Source organism: Lissotriton vulgaris, chromosome 10, assembly GCF_964263255.1.
Source record: "Lissotriton vulgaris chromosome 10, aLisVul1.2, whole genome shotgun sequence".
NCBI lineage: Eukaryota > Metazoa > Chordata > Amphibia > Caudata > Salamandridae > Lissotriton > Lissotriton vulgaris.
Window position 1 is genome coordinate 889,098,742 of NC_141698.1, and position 21,361 is coordinate 889,120,102.

At 45.7% G+C, this 21,361-nt stretch overlaps 1 protein-coding gene across 1 annotated transcript in view; it reads right to left on the reverse strand.

The window, feature by feature from the left end:
- The window catches only part of CYP51A1 (cytochrome P450 family 51 subfamily A member 1), a 132,005-nt gene that overhangs the window by 27,672 nt on the left and 82,972 nt on the right, over nt 1–21,361 (reverse strand). The window contains exons 7-9 of the mRNA XM_086941847.1: nt 12,851–13,046; nt 5,456–5,551; nt 3,657–3,825 (exon numbers count right to left, since the gene is read on the reverse strand). Coding sequence (XP_086797973.1) covers nt 3,657–3,825; nt 5,456–5,551; nt 12,851–13,046 — 461 coding nt within the window. The remainder of the gene's footprint in view (nt 1–3,656; nt 3,826–5,455; nt 5,552–12,850; nt 13,047–21,361) is intronic.

Genomic DNA, 21,361 nt, shown 5'->3' on the forward strand with positions numbered 1-21,361 from the left:
TTTTAAACAGTACTACTGGCCATTAGTGTCCCACGCACACCCATCTCCTTTCCTTAACATGGGCTTATTTCTTCTTTCCTCTAGTTCTCCTTGATAAAGGGCGAGCAGCCCGAAATGCATTGGAGTACACCTATACACAGTATTGTGGATGTAACTCGATGATATGATGACAATATCACTTTGAAATACTATTCCAATGATTTAAAATTGATGAATAAATAGAAACTGCATCGCTAAACTCTGGAGTCATTTCAATGAACTTTTAAGGAGTGCCTCACTCAGGGGATGTATCTGCAAACCCTTGCATACACGTATTAGTCTTTCTTTCAGGAGCTCCAACAGATGTACTCCTTGTCTGACACTCAATTCCACAAATGCCTACAACTACAGTACGCACTGCGAGTACACATCTCTTTAGACACCTCAATCCCAAAGTTCAGCCTGGTGGAGGCAAAGGTTATGATGGGAACAATGGGTAGGGGCGGAGTCTCTCAGATTTAGCGAAAATTAATTATTAATGCCCCAGAAACGAGGAGTTGGGACCTAAGGGATGAGGGTTAGGCAGGGCGTATAACATTGAAAAAGACAAAATTGCCTAAGCCTCAATTTATTTATAAGCTTATACGATTTTCGTTTCATGGCCAAACACATTTTTTTTTGTTTGTACCGGCATTTTTATTTATACCTTTTGTTTTAAACTTTTTATATTTTCATTAAATTATTTCCGTTTGAAAAGGAAAAATAATCCACTCTTTTGTACAATACATATATAAACAATTACAAAAAAAAGTGAAATCCACATATTCATTAGGACATACTTGACTTGCTACATCACAGTACACAATTTTACACAAAACTAAAAAGACAAATACTCGTGACTTTGTTCATAGGTTGCAATGAATGAATTAATGTCCTAAACTTTTTAAGACTAAATATCTTTATATCCATAGGAGCAACAGGACATTAATGACATCAAAAATAGAAATAAATTCTAGAATATTCGAGGGCAAGATCTCAAATTGTTATCCTTCTGTGCTCCTTTGTAAAGGAGCACAGAAGGATAACGATTTAAGATCTTGCCCTCGAATAATCTAAAAATAGAAATTAATTCTAGATTATTCGAGGGCAAGATTCATTCATACATACAAATGAGAGTCGCTATTAGGAAACGACGCCCTTGGCACGCCCCTTCCTAATAGTGAGTCGCAAACCTCATTTTGTGAATCAGTCAAATTTACCAATTTGCAAAATTTGGTTTGTTCATGGCCATGCTCTAAATTGCAGTCGCAAACGGCCCGATTGTCCGTTTGCGACCGCAATTTAGGGTCGTACATCTTCCCCCAAGGGGTATATTTACAAGCCCCTATCGCCCTCAGAACATCACATTTGTTTACGTTGTGGTGGTCATACAGGCTATGTCTTATTTACACGGCAATGTTAAGCCACTTAACGTGGCTTAATGTTGCCTTGTATATAAGACAGCCTTTCACTCTATACTTAGCGTGAAAGGGGTGGACAGTGGGTGCTGCAGTGGGCGTTACGCTACAACACTCATTGATTTTGACGCTGCTCCATATAAACAACAGTTGGGTAAATATGGGGCAGCGCCAAAATTAAGACCAGGGAAAACCTGGTCTAAACAGGGCGCAATGAGGAGAAATGCTTAAATTCTCCTCGTTTTTGCTGTTTATGAGTGCAGCATCGTGCAGCACAAATGATAACAGCAAAACGCTGTGCATGATTGTTTAAGTGCAGGAAGGTGCCCCTTCCTGCACACAGACAATCGTTTTAAAAATGAAGAGTTGCGACTTCTATGTGTGCTGCACAAAGCAGCGCACATAGAAGTTACAAATTGCCATTTAAGATTGTTTATGTGCAGGAAGGGACACATTCCTGCACATAAACAATCATTCCCCACGACACAGGCACCTTTGCACTATGGTGCAGGCGTGCCTGCGTTGGCAGCTAAATTTAGCACCAGCACAGGGGGAAACGCAGGGCTGCACCGTATTGTTGTAAATACAGTGCAGCCCTGCGTTGTGCTAAGCCAAAAAGGCTAATGCCATGCTCTATCACTTCTTTGTAAATATGCCCCTAAAGCTGGGGCTTTTATAGTATGTAAGCCGTCTTCTCATAGGTGGGACATGACTTTAAAAAACCTATACTGTCTTACAAAACACTGCTTCAAAAATTGTAAAGAAAACATTTTTTTTTCGCATTAAAAGTTTAAAATTTCCAATATGGAAGAAAACATTGAGATGCCATCATGATGGGGGGGAAGTTGGAGTGTAGAATCAATGGATGCTACAACACAGACTTCCCTGTTGCCATAGTCATATATATCATCATCAAAACTAACTCTTCCACCTCATCATCATTATTATTATTATTATCTTCCTCCTTCATATTGTCCTTGTCCTCCAAATGTTCTAGCATGTCCTCTTACTCCATCTCCTTCATATCCTCCTTTATATCCTCCATTCTCTCCACTCTTAGCAAAAAGAGGTAAAGGAGCCACAGTATGTACGCAGGAGGGAGCAGGAGGGGCTGCTGATGGAGCGAAATTAATAAAACAAGGCAAGATGGTGCATAGAAAGGTGTTTTCTGATAACTACGATGACAATCGATCCGTCATTTCTTAGACTAACAGCAACAGATTTTCTGGCACTTATACTACTGCAGATCAGACAGAAAGACCTTTGTAAACTGAGGAAAATGGTGGTGATTGGGTAGTAGGAACGCTATTCTTTCTCGTAATGTTTTTCCTCTCGTCTTCCGGAAGGAAATGGATCAAGTGGCCAGGATTTGAAAAATCCTCAAGAGTACTACCTTTAATCTTCTTGTGCTCTTTCTCCTGTAGACTCTGTCTGGGTATTTTATTGAAAAAGATATGCGTCATCAGGAAGACTGTTAGCAGTACAGGGCATAGTCCTGATGCTGAAGAAATAATAGTTTTGGGTGAGATTGCCCTCAATGGTCCAGTTGTTGTTAGTTTTGCAGTCATCGAAGAGGTTATTGATGACAAAGATCTTGTGGTTTGTGTTTCATACATTTCAAGGTTGTTTCTTACTTCACCTGGAATCTAGGCCTTTGGCATAGAATACTACGAAAAGCAGCACAAGCAGAAATCATGTTCTAAATCTGCAGTGCTTTCCCATTTGCAGCCTTCAATTTGTGAGCCATCTTACTTGGTAAACTAATCTTAGATGTTTGAATACAATGTATACTCATCGATACACAACACTGGATCAGCTTACCCGAACAGTTGCATAGACTTCCACCAGCCTGTCAGACACCTATGATCTGCCTCACCCTCATAAAACCCCCGTATTCACATAAGCAGAGCAGGAGGTCGCTCATTCTTCTACACCGCACCCAAAATATGGAACGACCTCCCTCCATACAGAGCTCCCTTTTGGAGTTCCAAAAGAAGCTTAAGACCTGCACAAGTTCCTGGATACCATCATGGGCGATTTGAACACTTGCCATAGCACATAACATACACAGCACTCTTCTCAATGTAATATGTTTATAGAATTTCTATTAATCATGTGTTGTACTTGCTTACTGGTAAAAGGGTAACACTTTAATGGGAATGATAGAATTAGGACAACGATTAAATCAAAATAGGATTTACTGAGAAACTTTCAACTTACCAGCACCAAATGGCACATAAGCAAACTTGTCTCCTGCTGCAGGGTTATCTTGAAGATAGCGGTCAGGATTGAAGTCTAAATTTTCCAACCATGTATCTCGAAGCCTGTGGTTTACCGTGGGTGAGACGCACACCTGGTGCCCAGGGGGAATGGTGTAACCAGCAACAGTCTAAACATAAAGAAAGCACTTTGTAAATTCAGATAGGCAAAAGTGTTTTCTGTAATTCCCAATATCGGGGATTTAGGAGCTCATAAATATGCACTACAGAAGTTAAAGTTGGCAATTAAATCTAGTGAGTTATCTCTAATTGTACTTTATTAAATAAAGTGAGATGCTAATCCCTTTTTCTGCTTCATTTTGTTTTATCTCACATATTTTTTAGTCGTCAGTCTAAGCACGGTGGCCAGAAGAGACTAACAGAAGGAAGGAATACAGAATCTGCTTACACCTGCCATATACTTATAACTTGGAAAAAAAGACAAACAGCATGTGGTATATTTTAGCAGTTCACAAACCACTGTGAGATGCTGAACCAGTCATAAGCTGTTTGTGCCATGACTTCTCTCATTGTTTGAAGTATTTCACACCAACTCAGACTACAATTTGAGAGGTTGGGAGAAATGGGCGACCTGAACACACAAAGTATTTGAGCCTTTACCTGAGAAGTTTAACAAGGCAGCAGATTTTGGTGGTTTTCCAATTCAAACTGCACTGCACATTCAGATTATAAAAAGGGCAAATTTATACAAAATGCCCACACCTTATCTTCGGAAGACAGTAGGAAGGGAAACCAACTGGTGGAAAATGTGTGCCTTCAAATATTTCCTGACCTGTTTGAGGAACTATGATAGTTGTAACTCTACGCATGAGAAGCATTATTTGCATCTCGACATGTGATAATCATGGACATTTTAACATACCCCAAATAAATATAACTTCCCACTGCTGGTAGAGAAATGATATAAGATAAAAAATCAACATTTTGTCAAAGGTACATTACTTTTTAGTTACACTCTCAACAAAGGTGTCTCAATTACGCAAGCAGCTAGTAGAGACATTTCTCATCATTCACCTTTTTTTACTTTGCATATAACTTATAAACATTGACGGGACAAGTTGGACTTTCCTTAATATAACAATATCAATGTAGGTTTTCTGTAGTTAAGAGTGACAGAAGGTGCTTATGGTTAGGACACATTTAAGGATTATTATTTTAGTGGTCTGACAATTGCATTCAGTACAATAAGCAAAATGATGCTGGCTGCACCTGCAACATTGCTAAATGGGGATGTTTTAAATTGACATAGCGCTTCACTAGATGGAAATCCAAATGGAAATGTAGCTCGATAAAGTATCACAAAAGAAGAATGAAAACCAATATGAGGAAGTAGAACATTGATACTGGGTCATATAGGTAGCACCCATTTGAAGAATGTAAAAGGTGTGCATCTTTATTGGCTTTGCATTTTAAAGAGAATTTAGTTAAGAGCAGTATCAGGTTACACCTACTGCAATAACTGGTTACTGATATAACTGATAAAGGTCCTTCAGAGCTCCACCCCATTACCCTTCCTTTTTTCACTTAATTATGTAGTTACTGGTGGTCATTTCTAAGACCCTTTTGGTAATTTGTCTTGATTTGATGATGTTTATGATGCATTACACCGTAGTTTGACGTTGGATAGCTGAAGTCATAAAAAGGTTTACAAATAAACGTATGAGGATTTCAACAGCTTTAAGGACTGGGCACCATTGCTTCTGTTTTGCTAGAAATGTAGATAGAAAAGCACACACTCACCTGTGGAGTTCTTGCCATCCTCATCATTGTCATTATGGGTGGTCTAAGCCGTAGCGTTTCCTTCAGGCACCGATCGAGTACGTTCATATCCTTCAACTACAAGCAAGTTTGAAAATATCAATTAGTTTTTCTTTTCAAATAATATGTGTAAGAGAACAACTGGTTAATATTGCCTAATTTTCAATTTTCAAACCTTGCTCTGTTATTTGCAATTTCTTATTCAATATGAAGCATAATTGAAAAGTAGACTTAAGCCTTTAGAAACTTTTTATTACCAGATCCATTAGACAGCTAGGACTGGGCACCAAGCAGTGAGGGTAGAAGCAGATAAAAAGTGAATGAATAGAGTTCTCTTAAAAAAGACGAAGACAATTCCTGTCTGTGTTTAAACCATTGTGGTACCCAAAGTATCTTCTCCACCAGAAGCCATAATTCACATGATACTACAAAGATTCAAAGCTCACTATAAGGCAGTGTGACAAGTACAACAAAAAATACACAAACATAAAAGAAAATGCAATGAACAAAAAATACTTAGACTGCACTGTGTTTCCTAAGCTAACGCACATGCCCCCAATAATAAAAGCAAGCCATCAATAGGTGAAAAAATGATATAATCTTAGATCTCCCATTTACTGGGGTGAGTAGCACAATGAGGTAGGAACACATAACCCATCTGTGGCCAACCCGACCCTAGGCAAATTGGTGCTGCTTGAACCACTTACAAAATCTACAAAGGATGGTACAAAGCATTGAAAGGGCAGTTCAACAGAGAAAAACTCCGGAGCAGATCCACAAAAGTGGAGAATGCCATGCAGCGACTCGACCAAAACAAATCCTAGAAACAGAATTAAAGGTTCTTTAAAACAAAAATTAATTCTAGCAACAAAATCCTTTCAAGGACTGAGCAACTTAGTTCGTATTACAATAAGAAGCAAATATACAAGTCCAAAAACACACTGAATAACAATACTGGATGTCTCCGCTGCCCCACAGAGGAAGACATGAAAACTGTTCTACCTCCCCGTTTATACTCCCCCCTCCCCCCCCACACACACACACTATGCACATCAGCCTGTGCACAAAGTAACTACATTGTCATCCATAGATTCTAGAGTCCAAGCAGCAGGTGCAGCACACCAAAGACCGGTATCAACGCACCTGAGAGACAAAATATAATATGCACCTGTAGAACAGTAAAATACATACATACTCAACTTGTACCACCCAATTACAGAAATAATAACTCCAATTAACACGCAAACCTAATAGGTTTGAAACTTGCACTCCAGCGCTCATAAAAGCAATAAAAGATGTGTCCTACAGTACACAAGAAACAAAAAAAAGTATTGCTTTGTTTATACTATTCCTGTGTGCCTCCGAAGACCATGGTTTACTAAAAAGTAAACAGTCCTCATATATTTAACATTTTGGATAAATTAATTAAAAAAAGATGCCAATATAGGCTCCAAAATATTGCAGGTCACAACAGACAATACTGTTTAAACCTAACAAATGGATTTCATCACTTCATCTAGCCCCTTTAGAAGCAGTTCAGGTCATGGATCCAGTTGTACTGTCACTGCATTATTTTATTTGGAAAGGGTTTATTTAGTCTGAAGAAGCAAGGTCATGTGGGTCTAGTTTTACCTGACATTCTTTGAATCAGGGGAAGTCTTAGTGACTGTATGAAAATTAATGTAGGTCGGTGTTGGACTTGGCCTTCTCCCCCGACATTTTTTGCTTTTGACCCCCTTGACTAGGATGTCTCCCCCATGGTAGTAAACCTGTATAGGCCATGTGTGGTAGGAGTTGCCCCGTTTTAAAATTGTAATGTCACGAAATGGTGTGCAGGAAATGTTCCCCCATTTTAGAAATGCACCTGACTGAAATGTTCTGTGTTTAAAATGGATGCCATGGCTATGGGTTTTGCCACCTGACTGCCATAGGTCAGCAGGTCTAGATATTATTACCCAGTCACCCCTAGCTTTTGGAGGGAAAGCCTGGCACCCACGGTGCTCAACCCCTCCCCTTGAGCCAGTTTAGGCCAGCTTTGCCAACATTCTAGAAGATTCTGGCACTGCCTGGGAGGAGGGTATAAGTAAGGGGGATGTGCCACCAGAGACACACACACAGAGCTGGGACAGGAACGTGAGGGGGCCTGCTGCGAGGTGTTACCGCCACATGGGCCTGTGAGCTGGGCCCTGCACCCCTAACCCCCCCCCCCTCTGCTGTCCCCTGGGCCCCTGAAGGAGGGCCCACCTAGGTCTCTGTCACTATTGGGACCTTGAACCACGCCAGCGCTGCGCGAGAGAAGCGTCCAGGAGGTGAGGAGTGTGCCCCTGGGGCTGGCTGTGGAACTGTTCGCCCCCTGTGAGGTGTGCCTGCCAGACGCTGTGCTGCGAAGCGCTGTATGGGGAAGATTGTACCCCCAAGAAGCTGAGCTGTGAGGAGCTCCATGTTAAGCGCTACAACCCTCTAATGCTGTGGATACTGGAGGAGTGTGCCCCACGGGTTGTGAAGTGAAGCTCTGACCTGATGAAGCGCTATAATGTGGAAGCGCTGGACTGTGAGGAGCTGCGTGTGCAGGGCCCTGGAGCTGTGGTCCTGAACTGCCTAAAGTGCCCTTCAAGTGCTCTTCGGCCGTGCCCCTGAGAAGCACTGTACTGTGCAAACCTGCTGTGGCTCCAGAGACCATTGTTGTGCCTCCAAGCGCTGGGTGTCCCTGAGTGCTATTCTGGCCAAGCGCTCCCCTGCCCTTCGAAGCGCCACTGGCCCATCAAGAGCTGTGTGTGTCCTGAAAGCGCTGCCCCTTTGAAGCGCTGCTGACCCCCACTCACTGCTGCGGCCTGGACGTCCGTGCAGCTGAGTCTGCCCTGTCAGGCGCGGTGACCTGTCCTGGGCGGCCCTCGGTGTCAGGAGAGGGCCGCCGCCGTGGTGCTGTGGGCCGTTCCAGGCCCGATAGCGGGCAGTTCTTGCGGAGCCCCCCGGAGCCCGCCGCGATCGCCTGGGAGACTCCTGCCCTGTGGAATGTCCTGTTGCGCCGGCTCCCGGTGTGAGGAGAGGGCAGCCGGAGTTTGAAGTGGGCCGCGCTAGGCCTGAGGAAGCCGTCCCGCCAGCCTCACGTGACGGGGGCGCGTCAAGCCACGCCCCCGCTGCGCATTGATAGGCCGCATGGCCGAGCCCCCGGCAATCGAGCCTCGGATTGGCTCTGGGGCTCAGTACACGCCAGACCGGCCTACCATTGGCTGCCACCCACGCGACTTCCCCCTATTGGTCCCCGGGCCCGGCAAGCACCGAAGAAGGCCCGGGACCGGGAGAGACACCAATACGGGGGCTTTGGAAGTGCACCGGAGCCCCCGCCCGCCACGGACATCGCCGGAGGGCTCAGGAGGAGAGCGTGAGCCCCCATCATTTCCCGGAGACGTTGCAAGGTGCCCGGAGCGACCCCGAAGAGTGAAATAACTCCCCGGGGAGGCGGGCGGTAGACCAGGAGGAAGAGCGGGCCCCCAAAGAGCAAAAAGGGAGCCCCGCGGCCACCCCTACCCGGGAGAAACTGTAGTTGGGCCCCGTTGGCCCCCCATCGGCCCATGTAAGTACTCGAGACTGGGCCGAGGCCCCCCAGAAGGCGCTAGGGGAGGGCCGCAATTGATAAAAGTTAACCCCTGGTTGGGGAATAGTTCCTGACAGGTGGAGACCAGGTTTATTTATGGGAAGCAAACAAGGACCCCCTGATACGGATTGATTTCCTGGGTCAGGGCAAAGAGCAAGTGTGAGTAGATTACCCAGGCAAATTTTTCTGAACCAACTAGCACATGAAAAGTAACTCAATACACATTAAAAAAATACACTATTGCATGTACATATAAAGATACAAATTTAATAACATGATATTCAATAAAATTGGTACATAATTATACACAAAAGATAAAAAGATTTATAGCATTTTAACATATGCATATTTTCAATCATATAAGTAGTTCATTGATAAAAAAGATTAGATGGTTTCCTGTTTTATGTCTACGCGTTTCGACACTTATGTGCCTTCCTCAGGACTGTACCATCACACTATTATAAGCAGAGAACCGGATTGATGCGAGGGAGATAGATATCAATGTGCCATCTAGGTCTGTGTAAGTATTGGTAAAAGCCGTGTCTGATTCTAGAATGACGCTCAGATTGACAAGATTTTCAGTTAAATAATTCGGATGGTCTCCTATACAGTGGGCTACTTCATATCGCAGCGCAGGATTACTTTAGTAAAGTTGAATAAAAATGTCACATATGTTTCTAGATATTCCTAATTTTCGTCTGTTTGTAAGCCGTGTTCAGAATATATCTTCTAACGATATGACTGGCTACAATCGCCCATCAAATTAATCTGTTACAGTCCACGACCTACTTCAGATAATAGCTTCAGATGTTTTCGGCGGTTAAGCGGTTCTTGCAATCAGGTTAGTCTTTCGTATTTCAAGACCTGCTTCAATAATGACTGCGAGTAATTCCAGCGGTTGGGCGGTTCTTGCAATCTGTGTTTGTATTATTCAGAGCGGACCGCACATAGCGGCGTTTCAGCGGTATCCGATAATTCGGCAAAGAAGGAGGCCAGGTTTATGCCTGATGAAATGCTTGATTCCTGGAGAAATATTGGGATCTGAAGAAGTGTTTGCTTCCTGTCTATTCCTGCCTGATGAAAGGGGCATTATGGCCTAATGAACTGAGGCCCCATCTTTAATGAAATGTTCCGGCCCAGTAACATACTCATCCTTGCCTTAATGGAATGCTTGCTTATCTGTTGAAATGGTTATTACCTCATGAAATGGTAGGCCTGATTAAGCAGGGTAATGCACGGCTTGTTCCTGAGTGAGGACATGTTAACTACCTGCCTACATGCTTACGGTGATATTCTTTAATGGTTGCTCCCCATGAAATGTTTTACTCCTATCTAATGGAAGGGAGGGCTTTACCCTACTGAAATGGTGGTCCTTTCTACTGAGTGGGTTACTTCTAATTAAACGTTTATTCCAGCCTGACCAGTAATGTAGTGTTTTACCCCCATTTAATGACCGGCCGATTCCTGCAGCTAGGAAATATTGATGGCTGAGTAATGCAGCGTTTGTTTTCCTAATAAGATGTTACCTGAATGCTAAAGAATTAGGACGGCAAAAGGTTACCTGATTTTCACTAAGGTGTTTAGGCCTGCCTAAAGGAAGCTGTTGACTCACGGCCTACAGTTATCTGAGGTTACTGTTTTTATGCTAATGGTGTTGCCAATGTACTGCCTGACGTTTGTGTGCAGGGTTGGGGCCTGGAGAGATTTAGGCCCTACTAATGTGATTTATGTTGATGGTATAGGCCCCCAGGTTAAAAAGAGTTCATGCAGCACCAAGGTTGATGATGGAGTAAACCTTGATGTGCCTTTAATCGCTGGTGTCCTGCCCCTATGCTGGCCTGACGTGTCATTCCAGGCCCCTGGTTGCTTCCCATGTTAATGAGCAAGCCTTGCTGCTTTATAACAGGTGCTCCTGTCTATTATCATGTGCTGAGATGCCATGAAGTTCTTCCTTACAGGGGTCGGGTTGGAGTTATAGGTGTGTACTTATGCTAATGTTGTGTTCAGCAATTCCAGCCCACTACTAAGGATGAGAGCCTGAGTTGGCCCCGCCATATTGACCCCAGGTTTTATGTCAATTCAATCACATTCTTTTCATTTCAGCCACGGACTCATGGACTCAACAATTTCTCCCATTGTCCCCTTGTAAATAATCCCCCCCCCTCGGATATACTTGGCTCTGGTGCCAGTTGGCGCTCTGTTGTGATTACCACTGTTTTGCATTTTGCCTTGCAGGTTGGAGATAAACTAAACTACTTCTTTTTCCAACTCAAGTTGGTGTCCTGCCTCTTTTGTGGCCTGCCGGTGTGTCGTATTAGGGTACTACGCGTATGCTTCATATGTCCTCCGAAGTTTGACCTGCCCGCTTGGTCCCATACTACCACCTTGGAGATTTGGTAACCCCATAAACTCACTCACAGTTACTAATTGAAAGTCGGGGTTAACTACCAAATGGACAGCTCCGGGTATTTGGGGGCTTTATACACAAGAAACTGAAAAAATAATTTTTGCGAACCCTCCTCCCACACACTAGACATATGGCACAAAGCAAACTCCCGCCTCGGCTGGGCAGCTGCGCTCAACAAGGCAACGCCACTGTGGTATGCCCAGAAAAGAAACTTGGCAGACTGTGTTTCCAACCTGGGTTCGACAAGTGGGACATGATTGGTATTTCAGTGGTGGGAGATTTGGTTAAAAAGGGCGCAATTCTCACGTTTGGGGAACTCCAGAAACACTATCAGTTGAATCAGGGTGTGGTCTTCCAGAACCTACAAATACGACATGCACTGCAATCGGCCCTTACAAACTTAGAAGACATACCAGAATCGTCGCCTCTGGAGACCGCTTGCTGGACAGGGTACTGCCCTCCAAAGCTATATCTTTAACATATAAAAAACTATGTAACAACCTCCCAGATGCGTTTGGTAAACTTAGGGAGCAGTGGCAGGGTGACCTGGGACAGATTGACGACGAAGACTGGCAACTGGCTCCCATGTCCCCAAGGAAAGCAGCCATTACACAACGATATAGGCTGATACAGCTTAGAATTCTCCATAGATCATATTCGACTGGGAAACTAATGGCAAAACTAGGAACCAGACCGGACGACCTTTGCCTGAGGGGCTGCCAACAACAGGCCAACTTCTATCATACGATCTGGAGTTGCCCTGCCATACGCCACCTCTGGGAAGAAGCCACACAACACATGCAGATGACCTTAGGGAAGGAGAGGACCCTGACACCACAGTTGGAGTTATTGAACATTTGGGCCGTAACTGACCTGACTGAGACGGAGCAACAGATGGCGACATTAGGATGCACACTGGTTAAGAGGGAATTGGCAAAGGGCTGGGGGGGGGGAGGGGGGCACTGCACCCTCCACATCCGTGTGGGTGAAAGAACTTGACAGATGCATGCTGGCGGAGACGGAGGTCTTTGTAGCCAGGGGATGCCCCCAAAAATGGGACAAAAAGTGGTCCAAATTGAACAGTTATCGTGGAGATATATGTGTGTCTCCCATGGTGGAGTTAGAGATGCGCAGAAATGCAGACCGAGAAGAATTGATTGATGTAAATGTGAAGATGACCCTTGTAAGAACTGTTATGTTATGAATAATCTGATGATTACGGCCTAATGTTTTTCCTTGTACAAATGTCACCGAATTAAATCAATAAAAATATTTAAATTAAAAAGTCTGGGTTAACACATTAGAATTTATCAGTCCATATGTTAGCTTGCAAGGGGAGGTGATTTACATATTTTAAACCAGAAATACTACAAACCTGATCATAGGTTAATGCAGGCAGGTCTTCCCCACGGACAGCTTTCTGTTCTGCGTAGCACTTTCCCTGTAGGGATTTGTCTCTCGCCATGAAGAAACCCATCCATGCACTTGTAGTGGAGGAGGTATGCTGTCCAGCTAGTAGCAGCCCAATAAGCATTCCAGCAATCTCGTCATCTGACAAAGGGTGCCCATCTCTAAATCAGGAAACAAGTGGTATTATCCAAGAAGCACCAGGCAGTCAGGTTAATATTTTAAACGCAGACTTGACCCCAGAGGGATGTGATTTGAGGAGCAGCATCACAGTGTAATCTAAATAGAGCAGCAGAATATTTGGTGGAAAAGAGGTTATTATTAAAGTCAATACACAGCAAAATCATGAATGCTTTAGCTTAATCCTGGTAGATGAGTTAAAGCATGAAGGTGAAGAGTTGGAAATCATGTATGTGTCCACCAAGCAGAGCGCAATCACTGCATGTTTTTCCTTTGTGTGTTTCAGAGTTTTCAGTTATTTTAAGAAATTATAAGACTTACCACACTTGATTAGATGTTATCTGCTGCTCATTCTCCCGATTGGCAATAACGGAATAGCATCAAACCACTTCATTTAATTATTCTAGTTTCTCAAAGTCATTAGGGAGCAACATTTTGTTTAGGTCTTTAGAATATTTAAGGTTCTATAAAATGACCAATCAGGTGTAATCTTACATTTTGTTTTGTAGCAGGCAGAGTATATAACTACGTCTCATTAAAAGTAGTCAAATAAGGTCCAACCAGCATTAGTTAAACAATTACAATACATAAATGGCTAGGCCAACCCATGGAAAAAGCCTGGTTAGTCAACGAGGAGAGAAACAGGGACCAACTGCTAAAGGAAAACAACTCTTTCAACATGGCACTTTCTGTAGCATGTCATGCAATTAACATAATAAGAAGTGGAGCACTGAAAAGCAGGTGCTGCCTAACCATGTTTTTGAGAACAGACTGAACATTTGAGCACCCTTATACTCTGTTTCCAGACTTTAAAACGAATACAGTGTTCATTTTAAAACTAGTTTCCTAAGCCATGGAAAACGAGATTGTCTTACAGATGGTTTAACCATATCCTATAAATAATTTATATCCATTTGAGTGTCATAGAGGTGCAAAAAACACCCAGCATGAGGTGAGAGAAGCTTGAAAGAGAATTCAACATCTTGACACACTAAAGTCCAGATTACGAGTGCCAGGATGGGTTCCCCATCGGTCTATAGCGCCAGGATGCCTCCGGGTAGCAGTGCGCTTTACAAGACACACACATTTACATTTACATTTACGAGTTGGGCAGAATTTCATGAAGAGATTCCTGGTGGATTATTGTTACCGGCTGGTATGGTCTCCTATTAACATTCTGTATGGTATTCCCTAGCTCGAAGTGTTTTATTCTCTGAAAAGGTGGGAAACTGGAGAAGCATGGCACGGGTGGAGGGACAGGGTGGGTAGGCAACGTGCCCTGTCATGGGGAGAACTGCATGCCTCCCCAACTTTGTTGCAGAAAGCTGTCGGGCAGTGACCAAGGCTTGGCTGCTACCTCAACCAAAGCATCAAGCAACTTACAGCCCTTACCCCTCATCACGAACACCCACTACATGGGCCGTACCTACTCTGCCCACAACCCGCACGTATTGGATATAACATGGGAACGCCCGCACCCGCCCATTCCTACATGGAGACTACAGCCCGCTATGCTCCTGGATGCTCCTTTCCGGGACTCCCTTCTTACACAGACCGCACAATACTTTGAGGAAAACACGGGTACGGCGTCCAGCCGCCAGATCGAATGGGACGCCTTCAAGTTCGTGATCAGAGGACATTGCCTGGGTACACAAGGACACATGCGGACACAACTAGAGAAAGACCTAAGACGAGTAGAATCTGACTGGTTCCAGCAGGAACAGGAGGCAGAGGACGGAGATGAGGGACCATTCCTCACGGCTCGTGCAGAACATGGATGATTGCTTGAGCGACTCCGCCACATCAACTATGCAGCACACTCGGCACGCACAAATCAATACAGTGACAAACCAGGGAGAATGCTGGCCTGGCTCATTAAACAAGAAGATCGCGCAGCACCTGTGACTGCAATATGTCCTGATGAGGGCGGGGTGGTATACACACAGAGCAGAATACACGAGGCATTCACGAACCATTACCGTACTTTGTACCGCTCCCAGCTGCGAGTACCAGAGACGGATATCTCTGAGTATCTCTCGGGCATACAGACACCACATTTGACCATCGCGCAACAAGGCGACCTCGGAGCGCCGCTCACACCTGATGAACTGTGCACTGCTATCTTTAACCTATCTATTGGCAGATGCCCTGGCCCGGACGGACTGCCTGCCGAATTTTATAAAGCCTGCTCTGATATCCTGATTCCCGAACTGCTTAAAATGTACACGGCTGCGGTGGAAGACTCCTCTCTCCCCCTCACGCTGAATGAAGCCAATCTCATCTCCATCCTGAACCCCGGCAGGGACGGCGCATGCCGGGCTCTTATCGCCCACTGGCCCTGCTTAATACAGACTATAAAATACTGGCCGCCGCCCTAGCCCAGAGACTAGCTCCTTTGGTTACCGCCCTTGTTCACCATGACCAAAACGGCTTTATACCCACACACAGCACCTCTTCCAATATACGCAGACTGTTCAGAGTGCAGACATATGCCACCCAACACTGGCCGAGATCCGGGTGCCTAGTACTGGACCTCGAAAAAGCATTCAACTCTGTAGAGTGGCCCTACCTCAGAGCAATACTGGAAAAATATGATCTTGGAGACGACTAGATCGAGATGGTTGGGTTACTATACCGGCGGCCCACTGTGCGTGTACGCACGGGACAGCTACTATCTGACACTGTCCGAGTGTGCAGGGGGACCAGACAGGGCTGCCCCCTATCTCCGTTGCACTTTTCCATGGCCATAGAACCTTTAGCAGCTTTGCTAAGAACGCGAGGCGCAGAGTGGGGAATCCCACTAGCGGACGGTACACATGTGGTCTCATTGTACGCGGACGATCTGCTCCTATATATCAGAGATCTGACATGTGTTCCCCAGTCCTTATCGACAATTTTTAGCACCTTGGAAGCCATGTCGGGATTGAAGGTCAACTGGGCCAAATCAGGTGCATATCCATTCGGTCCGGAAACGCAGGAATGTGAAATCAGCCTTAGCGATGGAAGACTCGCTTGGTACCCAACCACATTTAGGTACTTAGGGATACGAATCTATAGGACTCCGCCAGATATACTGGAGGGGAACCTGACTCGAAACATCTCCTCGCTGCGCGCACAGATGGCCTTCTGGAAGACTCTTCCTCTGAATGTGCCTAGCAGAGTAGCGCTGACGAAGATGATAGTCTTACCGAGACTATTGTACTACTTTGCCAATATTCCGATGTATATACCGGCCCGGACGCTTGGACCCATGCGCAAATATGTACACTGTTCCACCCCCTGACCAGAGTCCCCTGCCCGTCACAACTGCACGTGGCAGTGGCACGGAGGTGCTTCCTGCGAAGCCTGAGACTGACTCAAGAGGTGCGACCATACGCCCCGGAGCTCCCCTTGCTGGGCACCCCCGAGGGGGGGGGGGGGTTGCAGCGACGGAGGTTGCGCTGGAAAGATGGGTGCAAGCGGGGGTAGGGACAATAGGAGATGTATACGCAGACGGCGCCTTGCTCTCCTTTGCAGAGCTGGCCAGGGACACTGACCTACCGGCCGGACAATTCCTCATCCACGCGTCCATAATACGCACGCTCTCGGACTCATGGGGTGACATATCTGAGGAACCACCAATGCATCATTTCATACAATACCTCCATGTCATGGGCAACGGCTCCCATGTAATTCACTGGCTAGCACAAGCCCTATTAACCCATACACAATACTCTACCCAACAACTCCGAGATAAATGAGCGACGGACAGGGGACGGGAATGGACAGACAAAGAATGGAAGATGGTACTGGCCAGCCCCGTTAACATCCCACGCAACGCCCGCTTTAAAACTATACAGTACTATATCTTGCATCGAGCGCACCTGTCGCGGGACAAGATTAACAGATATTTCTCGATTACCAATACTGCGTGTCCGAGATGTTTTTTAATCGGAGCGGATCTTCTACATATGCTCTGGACAGGCCCCTCTATTCAAACATACTGGACCACGGTCACAACTCTACTAACACTCAGCATTGGTGAAGAGATACCACACACATGGGAGGCTTGCCTACTGGGGCTCTACAAAAGGACCAAACTGAATAAGGTACCAGCAAAATTCTGGGCCTGGGAGCTGTCACAGCCAAGCGCTTGCTCACCAAATGCTGGAAACAGACTGAACCCCCTCATGCTAAACACTGGTACGCTTCATTTACCAACTGGGCAAGGGCAGAAAGCAACACCCTCCATCGAGAGGAGACGGCGGGCATGAGGAAGTTCCCCATAGCACAACTCTGGGATGACACCCTGCTATCCTTCCAGCGGGCGAGTCTAGACCAGGGAATAATGTAATCACAGCCTTCTCAGAACCGGCCATGTACACAAGGCATAGCAGCGAAGCGCACAACCGCGATGCCATCTGCACAACCTGAGCGCGATACTGGAAGTGATGTCTACCTTCACAGAGGGACACTCACACGGTGTTGCATCACAATCACTGCTTAACACCCCGATGCCCACGACCCCGGCACCCTGACTACAACTGGCCGCCGATGGCCCCTTTCCCCCCCCTCCTGAAAGAGACCCACACCCCGCAAGACCCCCACCGCACAGCAATCTGGTTAAGGACTTAAAGACAGATCTCCACGGCCACTCATTGACATTCATTATGACTCATTCACTTCTTAATATCCTCCTATTTGTTTCATATTCACAATTTTTTTCCCTTTTTGTTCATACCCCCCCCATTATTTCATGTTGTTTAAGCGGATATTTTCCTCTCTTCATTTTCTACATTTGGTCCCAAGCTGCCTCTTTTCTAGCATTCCTTGTTGAGGCATTTTGACATCCCCATCATGGACAGATTCGCTATAATCTGGTATATATTGAGTTAATTGTCGAAGACTATCTGACAATTGATACCCCTGCATCACTAATACACTGGAAAGCGAGCCACATATGGCAGGATGGGGAAGACTAGGGGCAGGGGCGTCGCTGCGCGACCATGCCATCTCTCATCCTCATACTCCGGACCGAGATATTAGTAATACAGAGCAACACCACATGATATGCACTACACACCACCTTAGGTGGCACTCCGCCAATTACATTGAGGTATAAAGTGAGATGGGAACGTTAATGGGATATGATTTATTGTAACCCTATAATGTGATTATGCTGCTAAACTGACTGAATGATTTATCTTTCATTTACAATATGCATAATTGTAAGTTGTTTCTAATTGTTGAAAAAACTAATAAAAAACATACAAACAAAAATCAAGCAACTTACAGCCCTGAGTTTCCAGCGAGTAAAATCAGTTTGGGTGTTCCCGCACCTGGGAAAGCTGGGTGCAAAAACAATAAGCCATTTGTGATAGGGCAGAGTAGAATTCTAAAAGGGAATTTGGCTCCACACGATTGTTAATCGTGTTCACAGTGTTTAAACATCCTTTGACAGACAAAGCTGAGTTCCAAAAAACGACTTTATCTTTATAAAAACAAACTTAAAACTGTAGTCAGTAATCCATCTAGCAGACGTTCTAATGAAAAAGTAAAGTGTCTTTCAAAAGATAAAACAAGTATCAAAGGGCACTTCTGGAGACTAGAAAGTAATCCATTTAAGCTTAGCTATAGAAACACTGTGCTCCCATGAGGAAACAGATGATAACTGGGTGGAAATATTTCAGTACATGGATGAAGTCAATGGTACTTTGAAGACCGAGGGTTGGTTTGGCTTACTATGAAAGGTTGGAAAGACAATGAGCAAGCACTGAAGATCTGTGTTGAGTATATCCAAGAGAAAATACTAAATATTCTCAACAAAATAGCATAAATGATAATCCATTGTGTAAAAAGACCTTCTGCACTGTTACTCAAGATGATCTAGACCGTCCCATCATCCGTGACGAGATTGAGGAAGCGATTGCCCTTATTTCCTCCGGCAAGACACCGGGCCCGGACGGCCTCCCTCAAGAATGTTACGTGCACTACTGGGATATTCTCACCCCTCATCTTGCAGAACTGTTTCGGGAAGCTGTTGAAAAAGGCTCCTTCCCTCAGGAGACGGACATGGCCACCATTGTGGTTCTTCCTAAATCCCAGCCGCCCTAGTCACAATGTGCAATCTACCGCCCTATCTCCCTCATTAATACCGAGGTTAAACTGTTCGCCAAGAAACTCGCCCAGCGGCTCAAACCCCACTTTTACACGCTGGTTCATCCGGACCAATGCGGGTTCATGCCCTCACGCGGCACCCAGCATTGTCTCCGTAGACTGCAATCAGCCTTGGCCCACCGCCATTTCCTCACCCCGTATCTTGCGATTCTTCTTGTAGACTTTGAGAAGGCCTTTAATTCGGTGGATTGGGGTTTTCTAGAGGAAGTCCTTGATAAGATGGGACTCGGTCCCCGCTTTCGGGCCATAGTCAAGGTTCTCTATGCCCTTCCTTGGGCCTGTGTCCTGGTGAAGGGGGTCTTGTCAGAGTCCTTCTCGGTTTGCAGGGGAATGAGGCAGGGTTGTCCCCTTTCCACCCAGCTCTTTGCTTTGGTGATGGAGCCCTTGGCATCCCTGATGCGGTCATGCAAGCACGTGCAGGGATTGGAATGGCCCAGCACCGAGCCAGACAAAATTGCCCTCTATGCAGATGACGTCCTCATGTATTTAGCAGATCCTGCCCGATCAGGCCCCATTGTCTCTGCATTCAGCATTCCTTCGAACGGGCCTCTGACCTCCAGTTGAACCCTGACAAATCGGTTCTAGTTCTCCTCCACCTATCCCATGAATGCTTCGAATGGCAATCCGATATACCTCTTCGCCGTCAATCCTACAAATACCTGGGGATATGGATGACCTTACTCCCTGAGCTTAGCTGGGCCCTCAACGTCACTCCCCAGGTGAAACGGGCCAAGGCGGACCTCCAGAAGTGACAATCATTACCCCTGAACCCCATGGGGAGGGTTGCCATCTTTAAAATGATGATGCTCCCCTGCTTCCTCTACGTTCTTCAAAACACCCCCATGTGCTTTCCCAGGGCCTGGTTACGCGAACTGGATAGCATGGCCAACAAGTTCCTGTCTGTAGGATCCCCTCGTTTGATGGGGGTCTAGGGATGACTCACCTTTATTTATATTACCTTACCACACAAATTCTCTCCCTACATGATTGGTTCAACTGGGGATGATCTGACCCGGCTTATAGGCTCGAACTGGGGGAATTGGGCCTTGCCAGGATTCAATCCATGTTGTACGGGGGCCTCTATTCCTTCTCGCCTACCAGAGGTGACACGCTCTGTGTTACTGGCCTGGCAGGCTGCACTGAGGCACACCAAATGGAGATACACACTGACCCAATGTACTCCCTTGTGGCAGGGGACCTGGCTCAAAGAGGTTAACAAGCTGCAGGGCTTCAGGGCTTGGGACCTTATAGGTATTACACAATTAGGCGTTGTGTGGGTGGGGGAGCACATGAGTTCATTCAGCGACCCGCATTTATCGCACACTGATCAACAATACCCATACTTCCCTAGACCGACTTCGGGCTCGGTGGGAAGGTTGGGTGGGGACCTTGGAGGAAGAGAATTGGCGCAATGCCCTTAAGGCCCCTAGAACATTCACCGCATCCGCTAGGCTACGCTTGGTGCAGCTCTTTTACTTACACGCCGCATACCTCACCCCGGTGCGCCTTAATCAAGCGGGATTCTGCCGGGCCACTGCTTGTACTAGGTGTGGTCACAACCCAGCTGACTTCCTCCATTTGGTGTGGGCATGCCCCCGCTTGACGCGGTTCTGGGGGGAAATCGAGGAAGAACTCACCGAGGTCTTAGGGTGGGAGGTCCTCCATGACCCACAACACACGATCCTGGGCATCACTGATGGGTTGGATGGGTCTCGGAAAGAGAAGTTGTTTTTCACTACAGCTATGGTGGTTGCTAAAAGGGACATTGCGGCCTCCTGCAAATGCCCTGAACCCCTGAGTGTTGAACTATGCCGGACTGGGGTGAACTAGTGCGTCACACAGGAGAAAGTCATGTATGAGGCACGTGGGTGTCCCAAGAAATATCGTAGGGTCTGGGGAAAGTGGTTGGGGGGTGTGGTTTAATCATAAAGGGAATGTCCAAATTCATGCTGTTTTGCTTTTACTAGTGTCTGTAAACTGGGTAGCACAAACTCTTCTATGTAATCCTAGATTTTCATGGTGTTATGCTGAATGGCTGGTGTATTCTTTCAATTCATCAAAATCAATAAAAATGTGTTTATAAAAAAAAAAGACCTTCTGCATAATATTTTCCATTTGAACGTTTAGCACAGTATTTTCCATT